The 25,867-nt window shown below is 45.6% G+C and overlaps 1 protein-coding gene across 5 annotated transcripts in view; it reads right to left on the bottom strand.

The window, feature by feature from the left end:
- Nucleotides 1-542: 542 nt before the first annotated feature.
- Nucleotides 543-25,867, bottom strand: part of LOC121549858 (IQ motif and SEC7 domain-containing protein 3-like) — a 169,400-nt gene continuing 144,075 nt past the window's right edge. For 2 of the 5 annotated variants that reach the window (XM_041861802.2, XM_041861833.2), the window contains 3 exons: nucleotides 7,396-7,485; nucleotides 6,878-6,921; nucleotides 543-1,905 (listed from right to left, as the gene is read on the bottom strand). In XM_041861802.2, coding sequence (XP_041717736.2) covers nucleotides 1,405-1,905; nucleotides 6,878-6,921; nucleotides 7,396-7,485 — 635 coding nt within the window. In that variant the 3' untranslated portion in view covers nucleotides 543-1,404. The remainder of the gene's footprint in view (nucleotides 1,906-6,877; nucleotides 6,922-7,395; nucleotides 7,486-25,867) is intronic. The other 3 variants (XM_041861811.2, XM_041861827.2, XM_041861819.2) reach the window with 3 other exon arrangements.

Raw genomic sequence — 25,867 nt, 5'->3', positions numbered from 1 at the left:
TTATTCCTCGTCCTGGTTATGCTCTCAGCATAACAGCACATGCATACAATAAATGTGCAATCTAAACCATTCCAGATCATTTACGTCAAGAATTCCTGAGCTGAATATAACAATGACGACAGCAAATAAAGGAGCTTATTTCCTGGGCTGTTATTGGCTTTTGGTTTGGCAGTAAGCCTTCTGATTGGTTGCCTTGTCTTCATATCCCATCATCCTTAGCTACAGTAACTGAACGGGGGACCTGTGGAGGGTGACAGTGGAAGTGAGTTTCCTGACAATAGAAAAGAAGGAAAAACAACACCACAGAGAGTGACAAATAACACACCTTTTCAGAACACAGAGAGAGAAAGAGAGAGAGAGAGAGAGAGAGCGAGAGAGAGAGAGAGAGAGAGAGAGAGAGAGAGAGGGAGAGAGGGAGACAGGGAGAAAGAGAGGGGGAGAGAGGGGGAGAGAGAGAAAGAGAGAGGGAGAGCGAGAGAGAGAGAGGGGTAGAGAGAGAGAGAGAGGGGGTGAGAGACAGAGAGAGAGAGCGAGAGAGAGAGAGAGAGAGAGAGAGAGAGAGAGAGAGAGAGAGAGAGAGAGAGAGAGAGAGAAGTCTCCCATCTCAATGAATAAATCAACCACATTGCAAACAAGGAGACAGGTTGCGCTGAAATATCGCTAGCTGTAATTCTTTTTCTATGTAGGCTACTCCTCGAGGTCAGAGTGAGGAGACAGCTATTCTGAGTTCTTCTAGTTTTCTTCTAGTCGAGTACGAAGTAGTCCGTTTGGTGGAGAATTCCGTCATTTTGGCACATTGTTCAGTCATTGTCAATCAAATGCACACACACATAGTAGAGATAAGGTTAGGATATGAATGGTAAAAGTGAACAAAAGTCGTTCTTAGATTAAGTTAAATCTCGGAGTGACTCTCCAAGACAGTCACATAGTCTGTGGAATCCATCTGAATGTAGTTGGTTGGTGCTGGATTTTGTACTACGTCCTTCCTTGTTAACTACTAAAGATCCATCCAGAAAACTAAAGAAACCAATTATATTATCTAGATTTAAAGAGTTAAAACTGACAAAACTGTTATAGAAATGTGTTAAAACTACATAATATTTCAAAATACACATGGAATCAAGTCTTCTTTTTCACTTGGATTATTCTCGTGACGTTACTCCACATCATCATCTCTTTTTAAATCTTTACCTCGATTCATCTTTTGTCGTTATTTCCTTAAATATATGCATATAGATGTGTTTATCTTTTTTTTTATAGCTCTGTCTCTGTATGTATAACATGTACATATGTTCTGTTAGTGACGTGGTTGGGGTGGGTGGGGCTGAGGCTGGGTGGGTGAGGGGTGAGGTTGGGGTGAGGTCAGGTGGGTGAGGGGTGGTCATTGGTTCATTGGTCTCTTATTTACAGCAGGCTTCGAGAGCCACTGGGGGTCCTCTGGAGGCTGAGGCGGGGGTCCGCAGGGGGGATGTACTGGTGGGGGTGGTTGTAGGGGGGAGGAGGAGGGGGCAAGGGGGGTTGGTGACCGTCCTTGGTCTCTGGCGACCTCACAGGAGTGGAGGCGGCCGATCGGACCACCTGGAGGTGGTGGCCATGGTGATGATGATGGGAGTGGGTGGGGGTGTGGCTGAGGAAGGCCTCCACGCGGCCATGGCCACTGTTGTCCAGGACGATCACCTTGACAATCTGCTGGCACTGGATGAGCGTGTCGGGCCGAAGGTCGCCCATGCTGATTGGCTGGAGCTGCTGCAGGTGGTGGAGGGGGGTGCCGGCAGCTGACTGAAGCTGTGGCTGCTGGAAGAGCTCCCCCCGGTGGTTAAGAAGGGCTCCAATACTCTCGGGGGTCCGGGGCAAGCTCCCGCTGCTGCTGAGCTGGTACGTATGAAGCCTGTTGTGAATTGACACCTAGTTTAGAAAACAGCCAGAGACAGCATCAAATGTTATAAGACTGGCCTCCTTCTAGCGTTCCCTCAGCCCTCTTCTCTTTTTTGGGGTGACACCACATCACAACTGGCATGCGTGGGGTGGGGGGGGGGGGAGGGTTGGAGGGCGAGCGTGCACCCTCTGGTGCTGGGGGGACCAGTTCAGACTGGGTGCTGGAAGCATTGGTGTAGAGGTGGGGGATAGAGGGGTGGTGCGAGGGTGTCGGTTAGTTGCTTCTTTTGGGAGAGCCTGTTGGTTCTAAAGGAGTCACTGAGGGCACCCGTGTCTCCCTTTCAAACCACTGTGCAGCACTAAGGGTCACGGAACAATTGGGGTGAAGGAGATAGGGAGGGGTGCTTTTGGACGTCCATTGAACATAGAAGGGGGGGATTAGAACTGGAGACGAAGGTGAAACCAACGGGGGGGGGGGGGACATCAACAGACATCACAGGCAACACTCATCAGAATACATGCCTCTCATCATTTTACAACACATTTTTGCAGGCCTTGTCACTCGCCAAGTCTGCTCTGTTCAGCAGGCCTGGTCATACCTTCAAAGATTCAGAGGGGGGTTTCACTTCCTACTTACGCATTACATTTTAGTCATTTTAGCAGACGCTCTTATCCAGAGCGACTTACAGTTAGTTCATACCCCCCGTGGGAATTGAACCCACAACCCTGGCATTGCAAATGCCATGCTCTACCAACTGAACTACATCCCTGCAAGCCATTCCCTCCCTTACCCTGGACGACGCGGGGCCAATTGTGCGCCGCCCCATGGGTCTCCCGGTCGCGGCCGGCTACGACAGAGCCTGGATTTGAACCAGGATCTCTAGTGGCACAGCTAGCACTGCGATGCAGTGCCTTAGACCACTGCGCAACTCGGGAGATTGACCTCCCATGAAGGTTCCTAAGAATCATCTTTATTTTTCTACCTGTGAAACTTTTTCAGTTAAAAACGAAAGAACTCTCGCTGGGGTTTGTGTACATCCTACATAGTTTGGTGTTGGAGGGAGAATTACTTTGTCTTCAATTCCTATTTAGTCCTATGACTACAAACAGTATTCCCATGTTTAGAAAATATCCTTAAAAGCTACAGTAGCACGTTTGAGCGTGTTTCGCAACAAAAATACGTCTTAATTCACAATAAACACAATAATTCAATTCAGTCTCAACGCAAGCACTGCTTTGCTTGCAGTGTGAAAGGTCACTACTTGGCTAATCAGCTGTATGACTCCTCCCCAGCAGCACTAATGGAGCTTGGGGACCTTCCACTGTTCCCCTCATCTCCCTAAACATATTGGACTTGGAACGAAGAGATTTGTAGGGAAATGTCTAGTTGTCTACACACCCAGAATGAGCTGCGTTTCATTACAGAGCGCTTGTAGGTGGATTCTCGGTGGAATCTGCTAATCAGCCGCTGAACACATTTGCGGTGTAGCAGATAGGCTGGGAGAAGCTTGTATGCAAATTAGATGCAAATCAGCCTTATTATGTATGCAGGCATGTGTCATTTCCACCAGGAAGTGCTTGTCATGGAGGAATATGTTCCCTTTCGTTATGGAAATGATTAAACAGTTATGATAGGAGCAACTAACATAGGAAGGGACTTTGGGATGATAGGCTTTAGACCAGGGATCATCAACTAGATTCAGCCGCAGGTCGATTTTTTATTGAGCGGAATGGTCAGGGGGCCGGAAGATAATTACAAATAATTTGTAGACTGCAAATTGACTGCAAGAAGCCTAAACAAATATAATATTTGATTAGAACATAATCATTTCAAACCTTGCTTACATTTGTGTACAGTACGATCAGGTCTCTCTATTATGCGTGGGAATCAGGTCATAAAAAGAACACCTGCCACCCGCCAAATGCGTGTAGATTTAGGTAAGAATGTGTATTTCACCAGGCACGTTGGCGGGTGGTCAATTTGCAGGGCTCTACAGTGTTCCATAGGGGCTTTGATGTACATTTATTCATAATGTAATAACCTAGATGTTTTATCTTTTATCATCCGTCCTTAACGAACAATGAATCACGCGCTGCCTTTGATTTCTCTCCCTCCTCCCAACCTCCCTCCCTCCCTCCCTCCCTTTCTCTTTCACCTTCTCTATCCATCTCTCTCCCCGTCACACATATTCAGCTATACCCAGCACCGATGCGTTTCAACAGCTTACGTCCTCACGGGGGTTGACATTTCAGCGTGGGGAGGGGGTAAGAGACTGTAGGGGTAGAGCGAAGGGACATGTTCTCTAAGACCGACACGTACTCTAGCCACCTTGGCCTCGGGAGGTACTACACACCTACACCTAGAATACACCTCCGTCATTAATAATACAACTCCAAATCTGCATTTAACCCAGTCCTTTTGTGAAGACATCACTGAGGGACACAGGTATAGCAGATATGTATAATGTACCTAAAAGATGATCAAAACCAATTGAATTCGATACCGAAGTGGGCCCGTTGAGTGTTAGAACAAATAAAGCCTTGTTTCAATGGAGACCTAGCGCACTGCCTCTTGTTAAACAGGCCCTGAATGTCACATTGACCGGGTGTGTTTGCCTCTGTGCACCAGTCCTCCGGCGGAGGGATACAAAAGGTAATGTAGCACCACCGGAGTGGTAATTCTCCCAGGGAACGAGAGGGGAGGGGTAGGTGACGATGACGGGTCAAATCAGTGTTACCGTGAACACACCTGCTTGTTAATTGAGATAAACATGTGAGGGAAGCGGGGTACACACGCACACACACACACATACAGCTGTATTGAGGTAGGTTATGTCAACTGAATACAAGTCGAAACACCTTCTAGAAATATGGTAATTTACCATTGTAATTCACCATTTCTATTCTCTCATTCTCTCACTCACCTGAAAGCCCCAAGGGCCACCTCCAAACCTCTGGCCCAGGCTATACAGTGCATTCGGAAAGTATTTTTCCACATTTTGTTATGTTACAGCCTTATTCTAAAATAGGTTAAATAAATCAAAATCCTCATCAATCTACATACAATACCCCATAATGACAAAGAGAAAACAGGTTTTTAGAAATGTTGACAGTGCATGTCAGAGCAAAAAACAAGCCATGAGGTCGAAGGAATTGTCTGTAGAGTACTGAGACAGGATTGTGTCGAGGCACAGATCTGGGGAATTGTACCAACAGATTTCTGCAGCATTGAAGGTCCCCAAGAACACAGTAGCCTCCATCATTCTTAAATGGAAGAAGTTTGGAACCACTAAGACTCTTTCTAGAGCTGACCGCCCGGCCAAACTGAGAAATCAGGGGAGAAGGGCCTTGTCAGGGAGTTCCTCTGTGGAGATGGGAGAACTTTCCAGAAGGACAACCATCTCTGCAGCACTCCACCAATAAGGTCTTTATAGTAGAGTGGCCAGACGGAAGCCACTCCTTAGTAAAAGGCACATGACAGCCCGCTTGGAGTTTGCCAAAAGGTACCTAAAGGACTCTCAGACCATGAGAGAAGATTCTCTGGTCTGATGAAACCAAGATTGAACACTTTGGCCTGAATGCCAAGAGTCACATCTGGAGGAAACCTGGCACCATCCCTACGGTGAAGCATGGTGGTGGCAGTATCATGCTGTGGGGATGTTTTTTAGCGGCAGGGACTGGGAGAGGGAAAGCTGAACGGAGCAAAGTACAGAGAGATCATTGATGAAAACCTGCTCCAGAGCGCTCAGGACCTCAGACTGGGGCGAAGTTTCACCTTCTAACAGGACAACAACCCTAAGCACCCTGCCAAGACAATGCAGGAGTGGCTTCGGGACAAGTCTCTGAATGTCCTTGAGTGGCCCAGCCAGAGCCCGGACTTGAACCCGATCGAACATCTCTGGAGAGAACTGAAAATAGCTGTGCAGCGACGCTCCCCATCCAACCTGACAGAGCTTGAGAGGATCTGCAGAGAAGAATGGGAGAAACTCCCCAAATACAGGTGTGCCAAGCTTGTGGCGTCCTACCCAAGAAGACTCGAGGCTGTAATCGCTGCCTAAGGTGCTTCAACAAAGTACTGAGTAAAGGGTCTGAATACTTATGTAAATGTGATATAAGATGTTTATTTTTTATACATTTGCAAAAAATTCTAAAAACCTGTTTTTGCTTTGTCATTATGGGGTATTGTGTGCAGATTGATGAAGGAAAAAAAACGATTTAATCCATTTTAGAATAAGGCTGTAATGTAACACAATTTGGAAAAAGTCCAGGGGTCTGAATAATTTCCGAATGCACTGTATATAATGCAGTAACCACTTCCTGTGTTTCTACCTATCTAAGTACCTACCTACCTCCTACCTCCTACCTACCTACCTACCTATAACAATTACTAAGGACATTTATATGGATATGTTATGCTGTATGGGGGGCACATTTGTTGTCTGATCTGAGTTCAATAGGGTCAATAGTTAGTTCAATAGGGTCAATAGTTAGTTCAATAGGGTCAATAGTTAGTTCAATAGGGTCAATAGTTAGTTCAATAGGGTCAATAGTTAGTTCAATAGGGTCAATAGTTAGTTCAATAGGGTCAATAGTTAGTTCAATAGGGTCAACAGTTAGTTAGTTCAATAGGGTCAAAAGTTAGTTCAATAGGGTCAATAGTTAGTTCAATAGTGTCAATAGTTAGTTAAATAGGGTCAATAGTTAGTTAGTTCAACAGGGTCAATAGTTAGTTCAATATGGTCAATAGTTAGTTAGTTCAATAGGGTCAATAGTTAGTTCAATAGGGTCAATAGTTAGTTAGTTCAATAGGGTCAATAGTTAGTTCAATAGGGTCAATAGTTAGTTCAATAGAGTCACACTCACCCATCCACTCACATACATACACACTAGCGTTATGCTAGGTCAGGCTAACTTCTGTGGTGCCTAGGTCTCTCCTCCAGTGACAATAGATACAAAGAAACACTTACCTGCATTAAGACTTGGCCTATCAGTGAGCACTTACCTCCACTGCATTGTGTCCACTGTTTTCATCCAGGTCCTGCTTGCCTGTCAATCAAAATGACACCAACATAAGAGCTGACGGCAACATGAGGCCAAAATCAGTGGCGTGTGTGTGTTTTTAGTTTTACTATCCTGGTGGGGACCAGAAGTCCTTACAAGGATAGTTAAACAAGGAAAATTCGGGGACATTTCGGCGATCCCCACATGGAACATTTTTTTAGGCTTAGGGGTTAGGTTTAGTGTTACAATAAGGGTTAGGGTTAGATTTAGGGTAAGGGTTAGGAGATAGGGTTAGGTTTAGGGCTTAAGGTTAGGGTTAGATTAAGGGTTAGGGTAAATAGGATTTTGAATGGGAATTAATTGTTTGGTCCCCACAAGGATAGTAAAACAAATGTGTGTGTCTGGAGAGTAGTATGTGTAACAGTATTGCATGTTAGTTTAGGTTAGGTGCACACACACACACACATGCACACACACATGCACACACATGCACAAACACATGTGCACACAGACACACACCTGACGGGGAGCCCTGTTTGCTACGTAGCTCCAGAGTGCCATTGTTCTTAGCTGAGACTCCCTTCGAGCCCTGCTGTTTCTCCAACTCCCCTACACAGGACAGAAGACAGTCATCAGAGAGAGAGGGAGAGAGAGACAGACAGACAGACAGAGAGGCAGAGAGAGAGAGAGAGAGAGAGAGAGAGAGAGAGAGAGAGAGAGAGAGAGAGAGAGAGAGAGAGAGAGAGAGAGAGAGAGAGACGGACAGACAGAGGGAGAGAGAGACGGACAGACAGACAGAGAGGGAGAGAGAGAGAGAGAGAGAGAGAGAGAGAGAGAGAGAGAGAGAGAGAGAGAGAGAGAGAGAGAGAGAGAGAGAGAGAGAGACGGACAGAGAGAGAGAGAGACGGACAGAGAGAGAGAGACGGACAGAGTGTGTAGGGGAGGGATGGGAGTTTGAAGGAAAGGGAGAGAGAAGAGAGAATCAGAGGGAGGGAGAGATGGGGTGAGGCTGAGAGACAGAGTGGTGATGGGGAGAGAGAGAGAGAGAGAGAGAGAGAGAGAGAGAGAGAGAGAGAGAGAGAGAGAGAGAGAGAGAGGAAGAGGAAGATAAAGAGAGAGACAGAATGAGTGGCAGGGGCACAGACAGAGAGAGGGACAGCAAAAACAGAACAAATGACAGCATGTGCAAGGGAGACAGACAGACAGACAGACGTAAACAGAGTCAGAAAGAGTGACATCAGCAGAGACGGAGACAGTGACAGCCAAACCAGAAAAACAAGTGGGGGTGAGTCCTCTGCCTCCTCCCTAGAGTCACTCAACTCTACTCTGGCTGCGTCCCAAATGGCACCTTATTCCCTATTGGCCCTTGTCAAAAGTAGTGCACTGCATTGGGAATAGGGTGCCATTTGGGACGCAGGCCTACTCTCTATCGCGCCAATTCTGCTCTGTAGTTTATGATGATTGCCTGTCATTTCCATTGGTGACGGCTAAATGTTGTTTTGTCCCCACTGACTGCTGCGTTATAATTCTGATGCAGCTGTACTCTAGTAGGATGACTGTGCGGAATAGTTTAGTCGTTTTTAAGTTTCTTTCCTCATGAGCAATAGTAGGGAGTGTGTGTGTGTGTGTGTTTTTTTGAATGTGTGTGTGTGAGTGAGTCTGTGAATGTGTGTGTGTGAGTGAGTCTGTGAATCAGTCTGTGAATGTGTGTGTGTGAGTGAGTCTGTGAATGTGTGTGTGTGAGTGAGTCTGTGAATGTGTGTGTGTGAGTGAGTCTGTCAATCAGTCTGTGAATGTGTGTGTGTGTGTGAGTGAGTCTGTGAATGTGTGTGTGTGAGTGAGTCTGTGAATGTGTGTGTGTGAGTGAGTCTGTCAATGTGTGTGTGTGAGTGAGTCTGTGAATGTGTGTGTGTGAGTGAATCTGTGAATGTGTGTGTGAGTGAGTCTGTGAATGTGTGTGTGTGAGTGAGTCTGTGTATGTGTGTGTGTGTGAGTGAGTCTGTGAATGTGTGTGTGTGTGAGTGAGTCTGTGAATGTGTGTGTGTGTGAGTGAGTCTGTGAATGTGTGTGTGTGAGTGAGTCTGTGAATGTGTGTGCTTCGTTGCTCCAAACTCAGGTGACCTTTGAGTCACAGTGACATCCCCTAGGACTGTCACAAGCTGGGCTAGAACTCCGGTCTCAGATGTGGAGAGCTGGGGGTAATACCCCTTAGCCACAGAGGAGGTGTAGTAGGACCCAAATGAAACACCCAAGGCAATACTCCAGGCAAGTAGATTTAATGTAAAAACAAAGGTTCTTCGCACTTCACAAATAGTCCAACAAAAGTTCTTCTCAGAAAGAGGTATATTAACAAAACAGGAGGCAAAACAAAATAACTCCACGAGGGGAGAAAAACAAACTAAAGATAACTTAGAAAACCTTACTTGGAAAAACACGGTGGAGCAAAGCAGGAGACACATAGCCAGGACTCAATAACCAAGTGAGAAACAAGGGGAAAACACACAGCTAAAATACACAAGGGGAAACAAGGCACAGGTGACCTGGATCAAGCTAATTAGGACACATGAGGAAGAACTAAGGCAGAGGGGAACACAGATGACCTCTAGAGGCCCGGAGACAAACAGGAGGCAGGAAGCTGACACACACGAGGAAGAACTAAGGCAGAGGGGAACACAGATGACCTCTAGAGGCCCGGAGACAAACAGGAGGCAGGAAGCTGACAGGACCCCCTCCTCTAGGAACGACTCCTGACGTTCCTTCCAGAACACCCTGGCCTCAGGGGTGCGAAAATCTCGGATCAAACCTGGGTCCAGGATGTCCCTGGCTGGAACCCAGGAGCGCTCCTCCCGGCCCGTAGCCCTCCCAGTCCACCAGATACTGCAGAGAGTTCTGGACCCTCCGGGAGTCCAGTATCCGGCGGACTGTGTAGGCTGGCTGGCCGTCAATGATCCTGGGAGGTGGCGGGGGTCTGCGTGGGGGGCAAAAGGAGAAGACAAGACAGGTTTAAGGGAGTGAAACATGGAAAGTGGGGTTAACTCTAAGGGAGCGAGGCAGAACCAAACGATACGAAACAGGGTTAACCTTTCTAGCAATGCGGAAAGGGCCGATGTATCTCTGGGAAAGCTTCTTGGATTCGACCCGGAGGGGCAGGTTCTTAGTGGCCAACCAAACTCTCTGACCAGCTCGGAAACTAGGGGCCGTCCGGCGGTGTCGATTAGCCTGACTTTGGTATCTCTGGGAGGTCCGAAGGAGGATACACCTGGCCTTCTTCCAGGTCCGCCTACAGCGTTGGACAAAGCGCTGGGCCGAGGGAACACCAACTTGCACCTCTTCCTCTGGAAATAATGGAGGGTTGTAACCGAACTGGCATTCGAAGGGGGACAATCCGGTAGCTGAAGACTGGAGGGTGTTGTGGGCATATTCAGCCCAAATGATATAGGTGGCCCAAGACGTGGGATTACTGGCCGCCATACACCGCAGGGTGGTCTCCAGATCCTGATTAATCCGTTCCGTTTGGCCATTAGACTCTGGATGGAACCCTGACGATAGGCTGGCTGTGGCCCCAATAAGCCTGCAGAAGGCCCCCAAAACCGGGACGAGATGGGGACCTCGGTCAGAGACCACGTCCAGGGGAATGCCAAATATCCGGAAGACATGGTTCATGAGGAGCTCAGCAGTCTCCTTAGCCGAGGGCAGCTTGGGCAGGGGAATAAACCGGGCAGCCTTAGAGAACCGGTCAACGATCACTAGGATGACGGTGTTGCCCTGGGATGGAGGAAGTCCCGTAACAAAGTCCAGAGAAAGGTGTGACCATGGCCTTCGAGGAATAGGTAAGGGATGGAGCAGTCCCTGGGGTCGCTGGCGCGTCGACTTTCCCTGGTTGCACACCGGGCAGGCCTCAACATAGACCTGCACATCCTTCTTGATGGACGGCCACCAAAACCGCCGTCGGAGGAATTCCAGTGTGCGAGCACTGCCTGGATGGCATGTCAAGGGCGACTCATGACCCCACTGCAAGACGCGGGCCCGAACAGAGAGAGGAACGTACAGGCGACCGGCAGGACCACCGCCTGGATCGGGCTCATGGACAAGGGCTTCTCGTACCCCTCTTTCTAGTTCCCACTGCAGAGGTGCGACGATCCTAGACCTCGGAATAATCGATGCCAAGGGCTTCTCTTGTACCTCGGGAGAATAGGCTCGAGACAGGGCATCCGGCTTGACGTTCTTGGTGCCAGGTCGGTAAGACAGGAGGAACTGGAATCGATTAAAGAAAAGGGACCATCGTGCTTGCCGAGGGTTCATCCGCTTAGCCTGTTGGAGATATTCCAGGTTCTTGTGGTCTGTGAGAACCTGGAACGGGTGCTGAGCCCCCTCAAGCCAATGGCGCCACTCCTCCAAGGCCAGTTTCACTGCAAGCAACTCTAGATCCCCCACGTGGTAGTTGCGCTCGGCCTCAGACAGGCGGCGAGACATGAAGGCACAAGGGTGTAATCTCCCATCCTCACCCCTCTGTGACAGGACGGCTCCCACCCCCACCTCTGAGGCGTCCACCTCCACCACGAAAGGTCTTTCTGGGTCAGGAGTCACCAGAATCGGAGCAGACGTGAAGCGGCGCTTGAGATCCTCGAAGGCCCCTGCTGCTTCCGGACCCCAGTGAATCTTGGTCCCTCCTCCCTTGGTAAGCGTCGTCAAGGGGGCTACCACGGAGCTGAAATTCTTGATGAACTTCCGATAGAAGTTAGAAAAGCCAATGAACCGTTGAACCTCCTTGACCGTGGCAGGTGTGGGCCAGCTGCGGACCGCTCGACCTTCTTGGGATCCATCTCTAGGTGCCCGGGAGTGACAATAAACCCGAGAAACTGAGTCTGAGAAACATGAAATTCACACTTCTCAGGTTTAACATAGAGGTGATTGTCAAGGAGCCTCTGGAGAACCCGGCTAACATGCCCCTCATGCTCCTTCAGTGACCTCGAGAAGATGAGGATATCGTCCAGGTACACGAAGACGAACAGATTAAGCATATCCCGGAGAACATCATTAATCAGGGCTTGGAATACTGCGGGGGCATTGGTGAGCCCGAACGGCATCACCCGATATTCATAGTGCCCCGTGGGCGTGTTGAAACGCCGTCTTCCATTCGTCACCTTGCCGGATCCGCTCGAGATGGTAAGCATTGCGGAGAATCCAGTTTAGTAAAAATGGAAGCCCCTTGAAGCAGCTCAAAAGCAGTGGCCATGAGAGGAAGAGGATATCGATTCCGAACCGTGATCTTGTTGAGTCCCCGGTAATCAATACAAGGCCTAAGACCCCCGTCCTTCTTTTCAACAAAAGAAGCCCGCCCCAGCCGGGGAAGTAGAGGCATGGATGAGGCCGGCTGCCAAGGACTCCTTAATGTAGGTGTCCATAGCTGCGTGCTCGGGGAGGACAAGGAAAAGATCCGACCTCTAGGAGGGCAGCACCCAGGGAGTAGATCAATGGCACAGTCATACGTGCGATGAGGCGGTAAGGAAGTAGCCCGGGCCTTGCTGAACACAGCCTTGAACCGATGGTAAACACTGGGGACTAGGGAGACGTCAACAGACTCTTGAAACTGGGTACTAGGGGCTGAGGGACTCTGAAGCATGCAGGTGAGTTGGCAAGTGGGACCCCAGCTTAGAATGGTGCCAGTAGGCCAGTCGATCTGGGGATTATGTCTGCATAGCCAAGGGTGACCCAGGATGATAGGATACTCGGGAGAGTCAATGAGATAGAAGGTTTCCTCCTGCTGGTGTTGAGAGATGGTAAGTCGCAGGGACTGAGTCGCCTCTGTAACCTTTCCTGGTTCCAGAGGTCTGCCATCTAAGGCTGTAACTGCCTGGGGATGAGGAAGTAGTTGGGTAGGGATCTTAAGTTCCTTAGCCAAGGTTACATCCAGGAAATCACCTGCGGCACCAGAATCGATCATAGCCTGGACCCGATGCTGGTGGCCCTCCCAGGACAGAGTGGCTGGAATAGCCAGGACAGCGTTAGTAGGAGGAGCTCTAATTCTCCCCATCACAGCCCTCCTGTAGCTGGGCGGGGACTGGCGTTTCCCAGCTCGGGGCAAGTGGAGCGGAAGTGGCCGGCAACCCCGCAGTAGAGGCACCGACGCTCCCTCATGCGACGTTCCCTTTCATTGGGAGAAAGCCTGGAACGGCCTAACTGCATGCTCTCCGGGGAATCCTGGAGCAGTTCAAGAGCCGGGGAAGCTCTGAATGACGGAGTCCAAACAGGAGAAACAGAGCTGCTCCGAGGAACTTGGGACTGAGACACCTGGCGGCGAGCCGTTCTCCGCTCTCTTAGACGATTGTCCAGGCGGATGGCCAAGGCTATGAGGGACTCGAGATCTCCAGCTGGTTCTCGGGTGGCTAACTCATCTTGAAGGGGCTCAGATAACCCTCCCTGAAAGCAGACCCTCAGCGCTTCATCATTCCATCCGCTCCTTGCTGCTATGGTCCGAAAATCAAAGTCGAAATCTGCCGTGCTTCGGGAGCCCTGACGGAGAGACAGTAGGCGCTGGAAAGAAGCCTCATGTCGAGTGATCACCGCCAACAGGTCCTGGGAACTGAGTGTTTCTGGGTCCATGATTGACTTGGTTATTCTGTCACAAGCTGGGCTAGAACTCCGGTCTCAGATGTGGAGAGCTGGGGGTAATACCCCTTAGCCACAGAGGAGGTGTAGTAGGACCCAAATGAAACACCCAAGGCAATACTCCAGGCAAGTAGATTTAATGTAAAAACAAAGGTTCTTCGCACTTCACAAATAGTCCAACAAAAGTTCTTCTCAGAAAGAGGTATATTAACAAAACAGGAGGCAAAACAAAATAACTCCACGAGGAGAGAAAACAAACTAAAGATAACTTAGAAAACCTTACTTGGAAAAACACGGTGGAGCAAAGCAGGAGACACATAGCCAGGACTCAATAACCAAGTGAGAAACAAGGGGAAAACACACAGCTAAAATACACAAGGGGAAACAAGGCACAGGTGACCTGGATCAAGCTAATTAGGACACATGAGGAAGAACTAAGGCAGAGGGGAACACAGATGACCTCTAGAGGCCCGGAGACAAACAGGAGGCAGGAAGCTGACACACACGAGGAAGAACTAAGGCAGAGGGGAACACAGATGACCTCTAGAGGCCCGGAGACAAACAGGAGGCAGGAAGCTGACAAGGACATCTGCAGTCCGACAAAAAAAAAAGGATGGAAAAAAAAGAAATAGCTCATCCAAAATAATGTATGAATCATTCATCTCTCCATCCACACAGAAATTCCCTTTCATTTCTCAAAGAGTAGAAAAAAACTATAAAACAATTTAATAGGCTGCCGCAGGCTTATTTACACAAGTGCTAACAATAGGGCGCGTAGACAAGATGGCGTATTGAATAGACAGCGGTACAAATCACCTCAAGATAAAAACATAATATTCAAAATCAGTAAGTTAGACTAAATATTAGCATTTCATATATTCGCAGTTAATAAAATTCAATCTGGATAATAACACAAAACAAATCATAAGGCTAGAGAAATATATCTACAAATATTACAACAACACGAAACACCCAAACATGATAAACGAGGAGAACCAATCTTCAAGAGAAAACGCGACTCGTCGACTGATACAGATGATTTATGCTTTTCACCACTGGGTCTGGTAAGTGTGGAAAGTGACCTGTTTGAAGTCGATAAATGACAAACTGGGCATACTAGAGTTGGTCAGTAAGGATGTGAAGGAGTTGAAAGATAGTCTTGAAATGAGTGACGAAAAAGCAGCGATAATGGAGAAAGAAACCAACAAATTTAAAGTGACAGTCACTAAGATGGAAACGGACGTTAGGGAACTTAAAAAGGAGAACAACCTTCTGAGAGAAGCCTTACTAGACATCCAAACTAGATAAATGAGAGAAAATCTAGTACTTATGGGTATTCAGGAAAAAGAGGGAGAAGTAACTGCGAATATTGTGAAGGACTTCCTTCTTACAGAGCTGCAGATTCCACTCGAGGCTGTCGATAAAATCCAACTCGAACGTATACACCGTTTCGGACAAAGAGGACAGAAATACGAGCGTCCAATCGTTGCCAAATTTGCTTTTTTAAAGGATAAAGCAATGGTTAAAAGGTAAAAGACTTGCTGGCACAAAAATAGGCATGAATGATCCGTTTCTGAGGGAGATTGCAGAAAGGCGCAAAGTTCTGTATCCAATCTTCAAGGAAAATAGATTAAAAGGGAAACGTGTTGCACTCGTTGTCGGGTTGAGTGTGTGAACGCGTGTGTGTGTGTGTGTGTGTGTGTGAGTTTGTGGCCAGCATCTGTTGCAGGGGGGTGGGGGGGGTGGGGGGGTTGGATTGCAGTGGTTGTTTGCTGAAGTGGTAGTTGCTTGTTAAAAATGTAATGTAATACAATGGCAATTCGGGTTATAGGTTAAAATCCTACGCATGAATGCCGACATTATTACGCACATTAATTGATAATGATGGAAAATAAGATATGCAAGATATTTGAATAGATATTTTTTAAATAGCTATATAAATATATTGAGGTGAGAGCATTGGAAATGCTTTTGGTGGTTGACCTGCTTCTGTTTTGTGGGTGGCACTATGTGATGTTTTCGACGGATGGGTCTTGGCCCTCGGGGCATAGGGATCCCGGGGCAACAGGGTGGTATGCTGATCACTGGGATGACGGCCCATCTTGGGATGGGGAGGGGTTTTAGCGGGGAATTAGTGGAGAACAATTGGAGGGTTATTTAGTAACATTGCAAATATCATGGTATAGCTATATGGACACTCAATCACTATGGTATTTTCTATTGGTAAATTTACAAACATATTTAATGGGCTAAGAAACTCAAAAGGGGTGATGATATTAATTAACAGTAATTTCGATCCGAATGTGCAAATTGTCCAAACAGATACGCAAGGTAGATGGATTATTTTAAATATGTTATTGGACCATAAACAAATATGGCTCATTAACCTTTACGGACCAAATAATGATGATCCACACTTCATTGAAAATATATATAATAAATTATCGACCTTGCAAGCAATTCAAGACTCTATTATTATGGTGGGAGATTATAATACCGTTTTAAATAGCTCAATGAACAGTAAAGGAAATCACACTACAAACAATCACCCTCATGCTCTTAAGGAAATCGTGAATGTCATGGATACATTAGAACTAGTAGATACAGTGGGGAGAACAAGTATTTGATACACTGCCGATTTTGCAGGTTTTCCTTCTTACAAAGCATGTAGAGGTCTGTAATTTTTATCATAGGTACACTTCAACTGTGAGAGACGGAATCTAAAACAAAAATCCAGAAAATCACATTGTATGATTTTTAAGTAATTCATTTGCATTTTATTGCAGAGATTACAGAGATCATCGTTTCCTGTAGGTCTTGACCAGGTTTGCACACACTGCAGCAGGGATTTTGGCCCACTCCTCCATACAGACCTTCTCCAGATCCTTCAGGTTTCCAGGGCTGTCGCTGGGCAATAACGGACTTTCAGCTCCCTCCAAAGATGTTCTATTGGGTTCAGGTCTGGAGACTGGCTAGGCCACTCCAGGACCTTGAGATGCTTCTTACGGAGCCACTCCTTAGTTGTTTCGGTCGTTGTCATGCTGGAAGACCCAGCCACGACCCATCTTCAATGCTCTTACTGAGGGAAGGAGGTTGTTGGCCAAGATCTTGCGATACATGGCCCTATCCATCCTCCGCTCAATTAGGTGCAGTCGTCCTGTCCCCTTTGCAGAAAAGCATCCCCAAGAATGATGTTTCCCACCTCCATGCTTCACGATTGGGATGGTGTTCTTGGGGTTGTACTCATCCTTCTTCTTCCTCCAAACACGGCGAGTGGAGTTTAGACCAAAAAGCTATATTTTTGTCTCATCAGACCACATGACCTTCTCCCATTCCTCCTCTGGATCATCCAGATGGTCATTGGCAAACTTCAGACGGGCCTGGACATGCGCTGGCTTGAGGCAGGGGGACCTTGCGTGTGCTGCAGGATTTTAATCCATGACGGCGTAGTGTGTTACTAATGGTTTTCTTTGAGACTGTGGTCCCAGCTCTCTTCAGGTCATTGACCAGGTCCTGCCGTGTAGTTCTGGGCTGATCCCTCACCTTCCTCATGATCATTGATGCCCCACGAGGTGAGATCTTGCATGGAGCCCCAGACCGAGGTTGATTGACCGTCATCTTGAACTTCTTCCATTTTCTAATAATTGCGCCAACAGTTGTTGCCTTCTCACCAAGCTGCTTGCCTATTGTCCTGTAGCCCATCCCAGCCTTGTGCAGGTCTACAATTTTATCCCCGATGTCCTTACACAGCTCTCTGGTCTTGTCCATTGTGGAGAGGATGGAGTCTGTTTGATTGAGTGTGTGGACAGGTGTCTTTTATACAGGTAACGAGTTCAAACAGGTGCAGTTAATACAGGTAATGAGTGGAGAACAGGAGGGCTTCTTAATGAAAAACTAACAGGTCTGTGAGAGCCGGAATTCTTCCTGGTTGGTATGTGATCAAATACTTATGTCATGCAATAAAATGCAAATGATTTACTTAAAAGTCATACAATGTGATTTTCTGGATTTTTGTTTTAGATTCCGTCTCTCACAGTTGAAGTGTACCTATGATAAAAATGACAGACCTCTACATGCTTTGTAAGTAGGAAACCTGCAAAATCGGCATATTTGCATTAAGCTGACCCTGCAGATAGCACTACTGGGGGGATCTGAAAAGTCATGTAAATCGATCAATAATATAATAATACTTTTAGCAAAGATGTTTAATAACAACAACTAATAACAACAAGATAACTAGTGTAAGACATGCTGTGTCCATAATAAGTACAGTGGGGGAAAAAGTATTTAGTCAGCCACCAATTGTGCAAGTTCTCCCACTTAAAAAAGATGAGAGAGGCCTGTATTTTTCATCATAGGTACACGTCAACTATGACAGACAAAATGAGAAAAAAAAATCCAGAAAATCAAATTGTAGGATTTTTAATGAATTTATTTGCAAATTATGGTGGAAAATAAGTATTTGGTCAATAACAGAAGTTTCTCAATACTTTGTTTATATACCCTTTGTTGGCAATGACACAGGTCAAACGTTTTCTGTAAGTCTTCACAAGGTTTCCACACTGTTGCTGGTATTTTGGCCCATTCCTCCATGCAGATCTCCTCTAGAGCAGTGATGTTTTGGGGCTGTCTGCAGGGCAACACGGACTTTCAACTCCCTCCAAAGACTTTCTATAGGGTTGAGATCTGGAGACTGGCTAGGCCACTCCAGGACCTGAAATGCTTCTTACGAAGCCACTCCTTGGTTGCCGGGCGGTGTGTTTGGGATCATTGTCATACTGAAAGACCCAGCCACGTTTCATCTTCAATGCCCTGGCTGATGGAAGGAGGGTTTTCACTCAAAATCTCACGATACATGGCCCCATTCATTCTTTCCTTTACACGGATCAGTCGTCCTGGTCCCTTTGCAGAAAAACAGCCCCAAAGCATGATGTTTCCACCCCCATGCTTCACAGTAGGTATGATGTTCTTTGGATGCAACTCAGCATTCTTTGTCCTCCAAACACGACGAGTTGGCTGATACAGATGATTTATGCTTTTCACCACTGGGTCTGGTAAGTGTGGAAAGTGACCTGTTTGAAGTCGATAAATGACAAACTGGGCATACTAGAGTTGGTCAGTAAGGATGTGAAGGAGTTGAAAGATAGTCTTGAAATGAGTGACGAAAAAGCAGCGATAATGGAGAAAGAAACCAACAAATTTAAAGTGACAGTCACTAAGATGGAAACGGACGTTAGGGAACTTAAAAGGAGAACAACCTTCTGAGAGAAGCCTTACTAGACATCCAAACTAGATAAATGAGAGAAAATCTAGTACTTATGGGTATTCAGGAAAAGAGGGAGAAGTAACTCGCGAATATTGTGAAGGACTTCCTTCTTACAGAGCTGCAGATTCCACTCGAGGCTGTCGATAAAATCCAACTCGAACGTATACACCGTTTCGGACAAAGAGGACAGAAATACGAGCGTCCAATCGTTGCCAAATTTGCTTTTTTAAAGGATAAAGCAATGGTTAAAAGGTAAAAGACTTGCTGGCACAAAAATAGGCATGAATGATCCGTTTCTGAGGGAGATTGCAGAAAGGCGCAAAGTTCTGTATCCAATCTTCAAGGAAAATAGATTAAAAGGGAAACGTGTTGCACTCGTTGTCGATAAACTGTATATTGACAACCAAATGTTCCGAGACACAAAGATTACTCCATGGCTATTCTGAAAGTTCTAATAGAGGAGTTGAATAATGGAACACCCAATACTAGCCATGATAGCGATTGTAATATTAAAGAACATGTATAGTATTTTATAAAAGGATAAGACGATATAACAAGAAAAGATAACAAGCAGAATAATACATCTTCAAATACAACTAATTAGAACATTGCATTTTTGGCAGGCAATTGTTGTTTTGGCGAACGGTTGTTGTGGTTGGTCCTGTGTTCTCCCTGGCGTCCTTTCCCCCTTGCGGCAGGTGTGGGATGCAGGCGCGTGCTCGGCCCCTAGCCTCCGCAATCAGCCATGTGGAGTGCGTTTTTCTGTTTGGAAATGTCCGGCGTTAAGTGAGTGAGAGGGGAAATGGTTGCATATCCCAGAGCCAACGGGTGTCTATGAGCAGGGGTTGTGAGAGGGAGCTTTTTGTGTAGATGAGGGATATAAATTTTTCAATATAGTATACATCTAATCTATTTTTTATTGTCCTATCATGATGGAACGATCCCCAACCCTATATCCTGGACACCCACCTGAGCGACCCATACACCAAAGAGAAGTTCCCATCTGTTTTATGGACCTGCTGTGAGTTGCCTATATGCAGCCTAAACAGAGAAATAAATGCGGTCAGAGACCTACTTGAGCAGCACCGCCCCCTCAAGATTTTGAGCCTGCCTGGCAGGGTTGGTCCTACAAAGCCAGAGCCCCTGATGGGGGAGCATAATATACAAGGAAATTCTCAAAGCTGCTAATGAGAACCTTGACGACCTTGTACCTAGCCGGTGGGGATTCCGGTGGGGTACCCCCACCCAGGTAGTGGCAGTGCTGGCAACACTGGCGCCAGTAACCCATGGGGATGGGGTCACACTCTGACAATCAGAGAGGGGGCTTACTATTGTGGCCCAAGTGGCACAAAATAATCAAAGATATGACTGCACAGAGATGCTTGGGAAAATGGTTACAATGGGGGACCAGAGTGTTTGTGTCTCAGGTGAAGAGGGTGGATCTGATCTCCATCACCTAGGACTTAACATAGATTAAATAGATTAATCAAATCTCACATTGTTGTTCACTTTTGCTCAATCTTGCATGCTTTCTCAAACGGCTGTAACTGTATATGCATTCGTAAATCAGGTCCTTTCTTGAGTTGGGCTCTGGGATGTATCAACCATTGAGCATCTGATCTGGGGGTGGGTGGGGTGGGGGGTTGAGTGTGTGAACGTGTGTGTGTGTGTGTGTGGAGTTTGTGGCCAGCATCTGTTGCAGGGGTTGGATTGCAGTGGTTGTTTGCTGAAGTGGTAGTTGCTTGTTAAAAATGTAATGTAATACAATGGCAATTCGGGTTATAGGTTAAAATCCTACGCATGAATGCCGACATTATTACGCACATTAATTGATAATGATGGAAAATAAGATATGCAAGATATTTGAATAGATATTTTTTAAATAGCTATATAAATATATTGAGGTGAGAGCATTGGAAATGCTTTTGGTGGTTGACCTGCTTCTGTTTTGTGGGTGGCACTATGTGATGTTTTCGACGGATGGGTCTTGGCCCCTCGGGGGCATAGGGATCCGGGGCAACAGGGGTGGTATGCTGATCACTGGGATGACGGCCCATCTTGGGATGGGGAGGGGTTTTAGCGGGGGAATTAGTGGAGAACAATTGGAGGGTTATTTAGTAACATTGCAAATATCATGGTATAGCTATATGGACACTCAATCACTATGGTATTTTCTATTGGTAAATTTACAAACATATTTAATGGGCTAAGAAACTCAAAAGGGGTGATGATATTAATTAACAGTAATTTCGATCCGAATGTGCAAATTGTCCAAACAGATACGCAAGGTAGATGGATTATTTTAAATATGTTATTGGACCATAAACAAATATGGCTCATTAACCTTTACGGACCAAATAATGATGATCCACACTTCATTGAAAATATATATAATAAATTATCGACCTTGCAAGCAATTCAAGACTCTATTATTATGGTGGGAGATTATAATACCGTTTTAAATAGCTCAATGAACAGTAAAGGAAATCACACTACAAACAATCACCCTCATGCTCTTAAGGAAATCGTGAATGTCATGGATACATTAGAACTAGTAGATACAGTGGGAGAACAAGTATTTGATACACTGCCGATTTTGCAGGTTTTCCTTCTTACAAAGCATGTAGAGGTCTGTAATTTTTATCATAGGTACACTTCAACTGTGAGAGACGGAATCTAAAACAAAAATCCAGAAAATCACATTGTATGATTTTTAAGTAATTCATTTGCATTTTATTGCAGAGATTACAGAGATCATACGTTTCCTGTAGGTCTTGACCAGGTTTGCACACACTGCAGCAGGGATTTTGGCCCACTCCTCCATACAGACCTTCTCCAGATCCTTCAGGTTTCAGGGCTGTCGCTGGGCAATACGGACTTTCAGCTCCCTCCAAAGATGTTCTATTGGGTTCAGGTCTGGAGACTGGCTAGGCCACTCCAGGACCTTGAGATGCTTCTTACGGAGCCACTCCTTAGTTGTTTCGGGTCGTTGTCATGCTGGAAGACCCAGCCACGACCCATCTTCAATGCTCTTACTGAGGGAAGGAGGTTGTTGGCCAAGATCTTGCGATACATGGCCCTATCCATCCTCCGCTCAATTAGGTGCAGTCGTCCTGTCCCCTTTGCAGAAAAGCATCCCCAAAGAATGATGTTTCCACCTCCATGCTTCACGATTGGGATGGTGTTCTTGGGGTTGTACTCATCCTTCTTCTTCCTCCAAACACGGCGAGTGGAGTTTAGACCAAAAAGCTATATTTTTGTCTCATCAGACCACATGACCTTCTCCCATTCCTCCCTCTGGATCATCCAGATGGTCATTGGCAAACTTCAGACGGGCCTGGACATGCGCTGGCTTGAGCAGGGGGGACCTTGCGTGTGCTGCAGGATTTTTAATCCATGACGGCGTAGTGTGTTACTAATGGTTTTCTTTGAGACTGTGGTCCCAGCTCTCTTCAGGTCATTGACCAGGTCCTGCCGTGTAGTTCTGGGCTGATCCCTCACCTTCCTCATGATCATTGATGCCCCACGAGGTGAGATCTTGCATGGAGCCCCAGACCGAGGTTGATTGACCGTCATCTTGAACTTCTTCCATTTTCTAATAATTGCGCCAACAGTTGTTGCCTTCTCACCAAGCTGCTTGCCTATTGTCCTGTAGCCCATCCCAGCCTTGTGCAGGTCTACAATTTTATCCCCGATGTCCTTACACAGCTCTCTGGTCTTGTCCATTGTGGAGAGGATGGAGTCTGTTTGATTGAGTGTGTGGACAGGTGTCTTTTATACAGGTAACGAGTTCAAACAGGTGCAGTTAATACAGGTAATGAGTGGAGAACAGGAGGGCTTCTTAATGAAAAACTAACAGGTCTGTGAGAGCCGGAATTCTTCCCTGGTTGGTATGTGATCAAATACTTATGTCATGCAATAAAATGCAAATGATTTACTTAAAAGTCATACAATGTGATTTTCTGGATTTTTGTTTTAGATTCCGTCTCTCACAGTTGAAGTGTACCTATGATAAAAATGACAGACCTCTACATGCTTTGTAAGTAGGAAAACCTGCAAAATCGGCATATTTGCATTAAGCTGACCCTGCAGATAGCACTACTGGGGGATCTGAAAAGTCATAGTAAATCGATCAATAATATAATAATACTTTTAGCAAAGATGTTTAATAACAACAACTAATAACAACAAGATAACTAGTGTAAGACATGCTGTGTCCATAATAAGTACAGTGGGGAAAAAAGTATTTAGTCAGCCACCAATTGTGCAAGTTCTCCCACTTAAAAAGATGAGAGAGGCCTGTACTTTTCATCATAGGTACACGTCAACTATGACAGACAAAATGAGAAAAAAAAATCCAGAAAATCAAATTGTAGGATTTTTTAATGAATTTATTTGCAAATTATGGTGGAAAATAAGTATTTGGTCAATAACAGAATTTTCTCAATACTTTGTTATATACCCTTTGTTGGCAATGACACAGGTCAAACGTTTTCTGTAAGTCTTCACAAGGTTTCCACACTGTTGCTGGTATTTTGGCCCATTCCTCCATGCAGACCTCCTCTAGAGCAGTGATGTTTTGGGGCTGTCGCTGGGCAACACGGACTTTCAACTCCCTCCAAAGATTTTCTATGGGGTTGAGATCTGGAGACTGGCTAGGCCACTCCAGGACCTTGAAATGCTTCTTACTGAAGCCACTCCTTAGGTGCCGGGCGGTGTGTTTGGGATCATTGTCATACTGAAAGACCCAGCCACGTTTCATCTTCAATGCCCTGGCTGATGGAAGGAGGTTTTCACTCAAAATCTCACGATACATGGCCCCATTCATTCTTTCCTTTACACGGATCAGTCGTCCTGGTCCCTTTGCAGAAAAACAGCCCCAAAGCATGATGTTTCCACCCCCATGCTTCACAGTAGGTATGATGTTCTTTGGATGCAACTCCAGCATTCTTTGTCCTCCAAACACGACGAAGTTGAGTTTTTACCAAAAAAGTTATATTTTGGTTTCATCTGACCATATGACATTCTCCCAATCCTCTTCTGGATCATCCAAATGCACTCTAGCAAACTTCAGACGGGCCTGGACATGTACTGGCTTAAGCAGGGGGACACGTCTTTCACTGCAGGATTTGAGTCCCTGGCGGCGTAGTGTGTTACTGATGGTAGGCTTTGTGTACTTTGGTCCCAGCTCTCTGCAGGTCATTCACTAGGTCCCCCCGTGTGGTTCTGGGATTTTTGCTCACCGTTCTTGTGATCATTTTGACCCCCACAGGGTGAGATCTTGCGTGGAGCCCCAGACCGAGGGAGATTATCAGTGGTCTTGTATGTCTTCCATTTCCTAATAATTGCTCCCACAGTTGATTTCTTCAAACCAAGCTGCTTACCTATTGCAGATTCAGTCTTCCCAGCCTGGTGCAGGTCTGCAATTTTGTTTCTGGTGTCCTTTGACAGCTCTTTGGTCTTGGCCATAGTGGAGTTTGGAGTGTGACTGTTTGAGGTTGTGGACAGGTGTCTTTTATACTGATAACAAGTTCAAACAGGTGCCATTAATACAGGTAACGAGTGGAGGACAGAGGAGCCTCTTAAAGAAGAAGTTACAGGTCTGTGAGAGCCAGAAATCTTGCTTGTTTGTAGGTGACCAAATACTTATTTTCCACCATAATTTGCAAATAAATTCATAAAAAATCCTACATTGTGATTTTCTGGATTTTTTTTCATCAATTTGTCTGTCATTGTTGACGTGTACCTATGATGAAAATTACAGGCCTCTCTCATATTTTTAAGTGGGAGAACTTGCACAATTGGTGGCTGACTAAATACTTTTTTCCCCCACTGTATATAGGTTATATATTGTGAGGTTATATATTGTGAAAGAGCACAGTTAGAAAGATATGGCATATAGAAGCATACCAGATGGACATCATGAAAATGATCGGAGGAAGTTCAGGAGGAAGTTCAGGAGTAAAAACAAACAAAATATAATTAGTGACTGTGTCCATAAAATGTATATAGTATGTATAAGCATGAAGTACAGGCCTAAGCATTGTTGTTCACTAGTTTACTCCAATTAGGGAGGGGATGGTAGGGTTGGAAAGTAACAAAGGGAAATATATCATTTTTAAAGGATATGGATGTATGTATATATGTATGTATGTGTATATATATATGTGTATGTATGTTTATATGTGTATATATATATATATATATGCGAGAAAAAAAAAGAAGAAAAAAACATATGGGGGATTGGAAGTGATGCAGACAATTACATTGATGGAAGTTACAATCTATTTGCAATATTAAAGCTGATCTACCCCCAAAAAAAAAAAAAAAAAAAAAAAAAAAAAAAAATAGGGTGGGGGAAGATGTCGACTGTGTGTGTGTGTGCCAGTGATTGTGTGTGTGTGTTTATGCACTGGCGCTTGACTTTGTCTGAAAGTGGGGGTGCAAAAGCTTTTAAAACAATTTTCCTGCAATTCTACACTGTTTCTTAACAGGGGGTATCCATATTTATGAACAGCACACAATAAATGATATTGAAAAAGTGTTTTAATGACTACATTACTAATCTACTCCCCTGAAAATCCCACCTCCAATAATTAATTGACAGATCTGAAACCCTACCAACCCTTTTACTCACAAACATCCCACCCCCTTCCCTGAAAATCCCAACCATAGTGGTCGATTGACAGGTCTGAACCCCTACCAACTCTATGACTCTAACACATATCCCGCCCCCTTCCCTGACAGTCCCACCCACAGTGGTCGATTGACAGGCCAAACTGTTAGGAATGTGGCCAAGATAACGCATGACAATGAGGAAATGGGAAGAATATTATTGTTTTACCCAATAAGGATTTGAATTTTAACATTGTACTTGGTAGGTTCAGAAAAAGCATTGTTAAATTGCACATTAAGTGTCACAAATAATGTGATCACAACAATGTAGTACAAATACAAATTGCACATCTTTTTGTCACAAATAATGTGATCACAACAATGCAGTACAAATACAAATTTGAACTCTGATTGAATATTTTAACAACTTTCTTTCTCAATATGGCAGGGTTATCTGGTAGGGCATTGAACCAGAACTGTCAACTTGAAAATGCAAACTGG

This window comes from Coregonus clupeaformis, chromosome 2, assembly GCF_020615455.1.
Source record: "Coregonus clupeaformis isolate EN_2021a chromosome 2, ASM2061545v1, whole genome shotgun sequence".
Classification (NCBI taxonomy): Eukaryota; Metazoa; Chordata; class Actinopteri; order Salmoniformes; family Salmonidae; genus Coregonus; species Coregonus clupeaformis.
The sequence above is the reverse complement of the archived record's forward strand: the minus strand, read 5'-3'. Positions and strand labels throughout refer to the sequence as shown.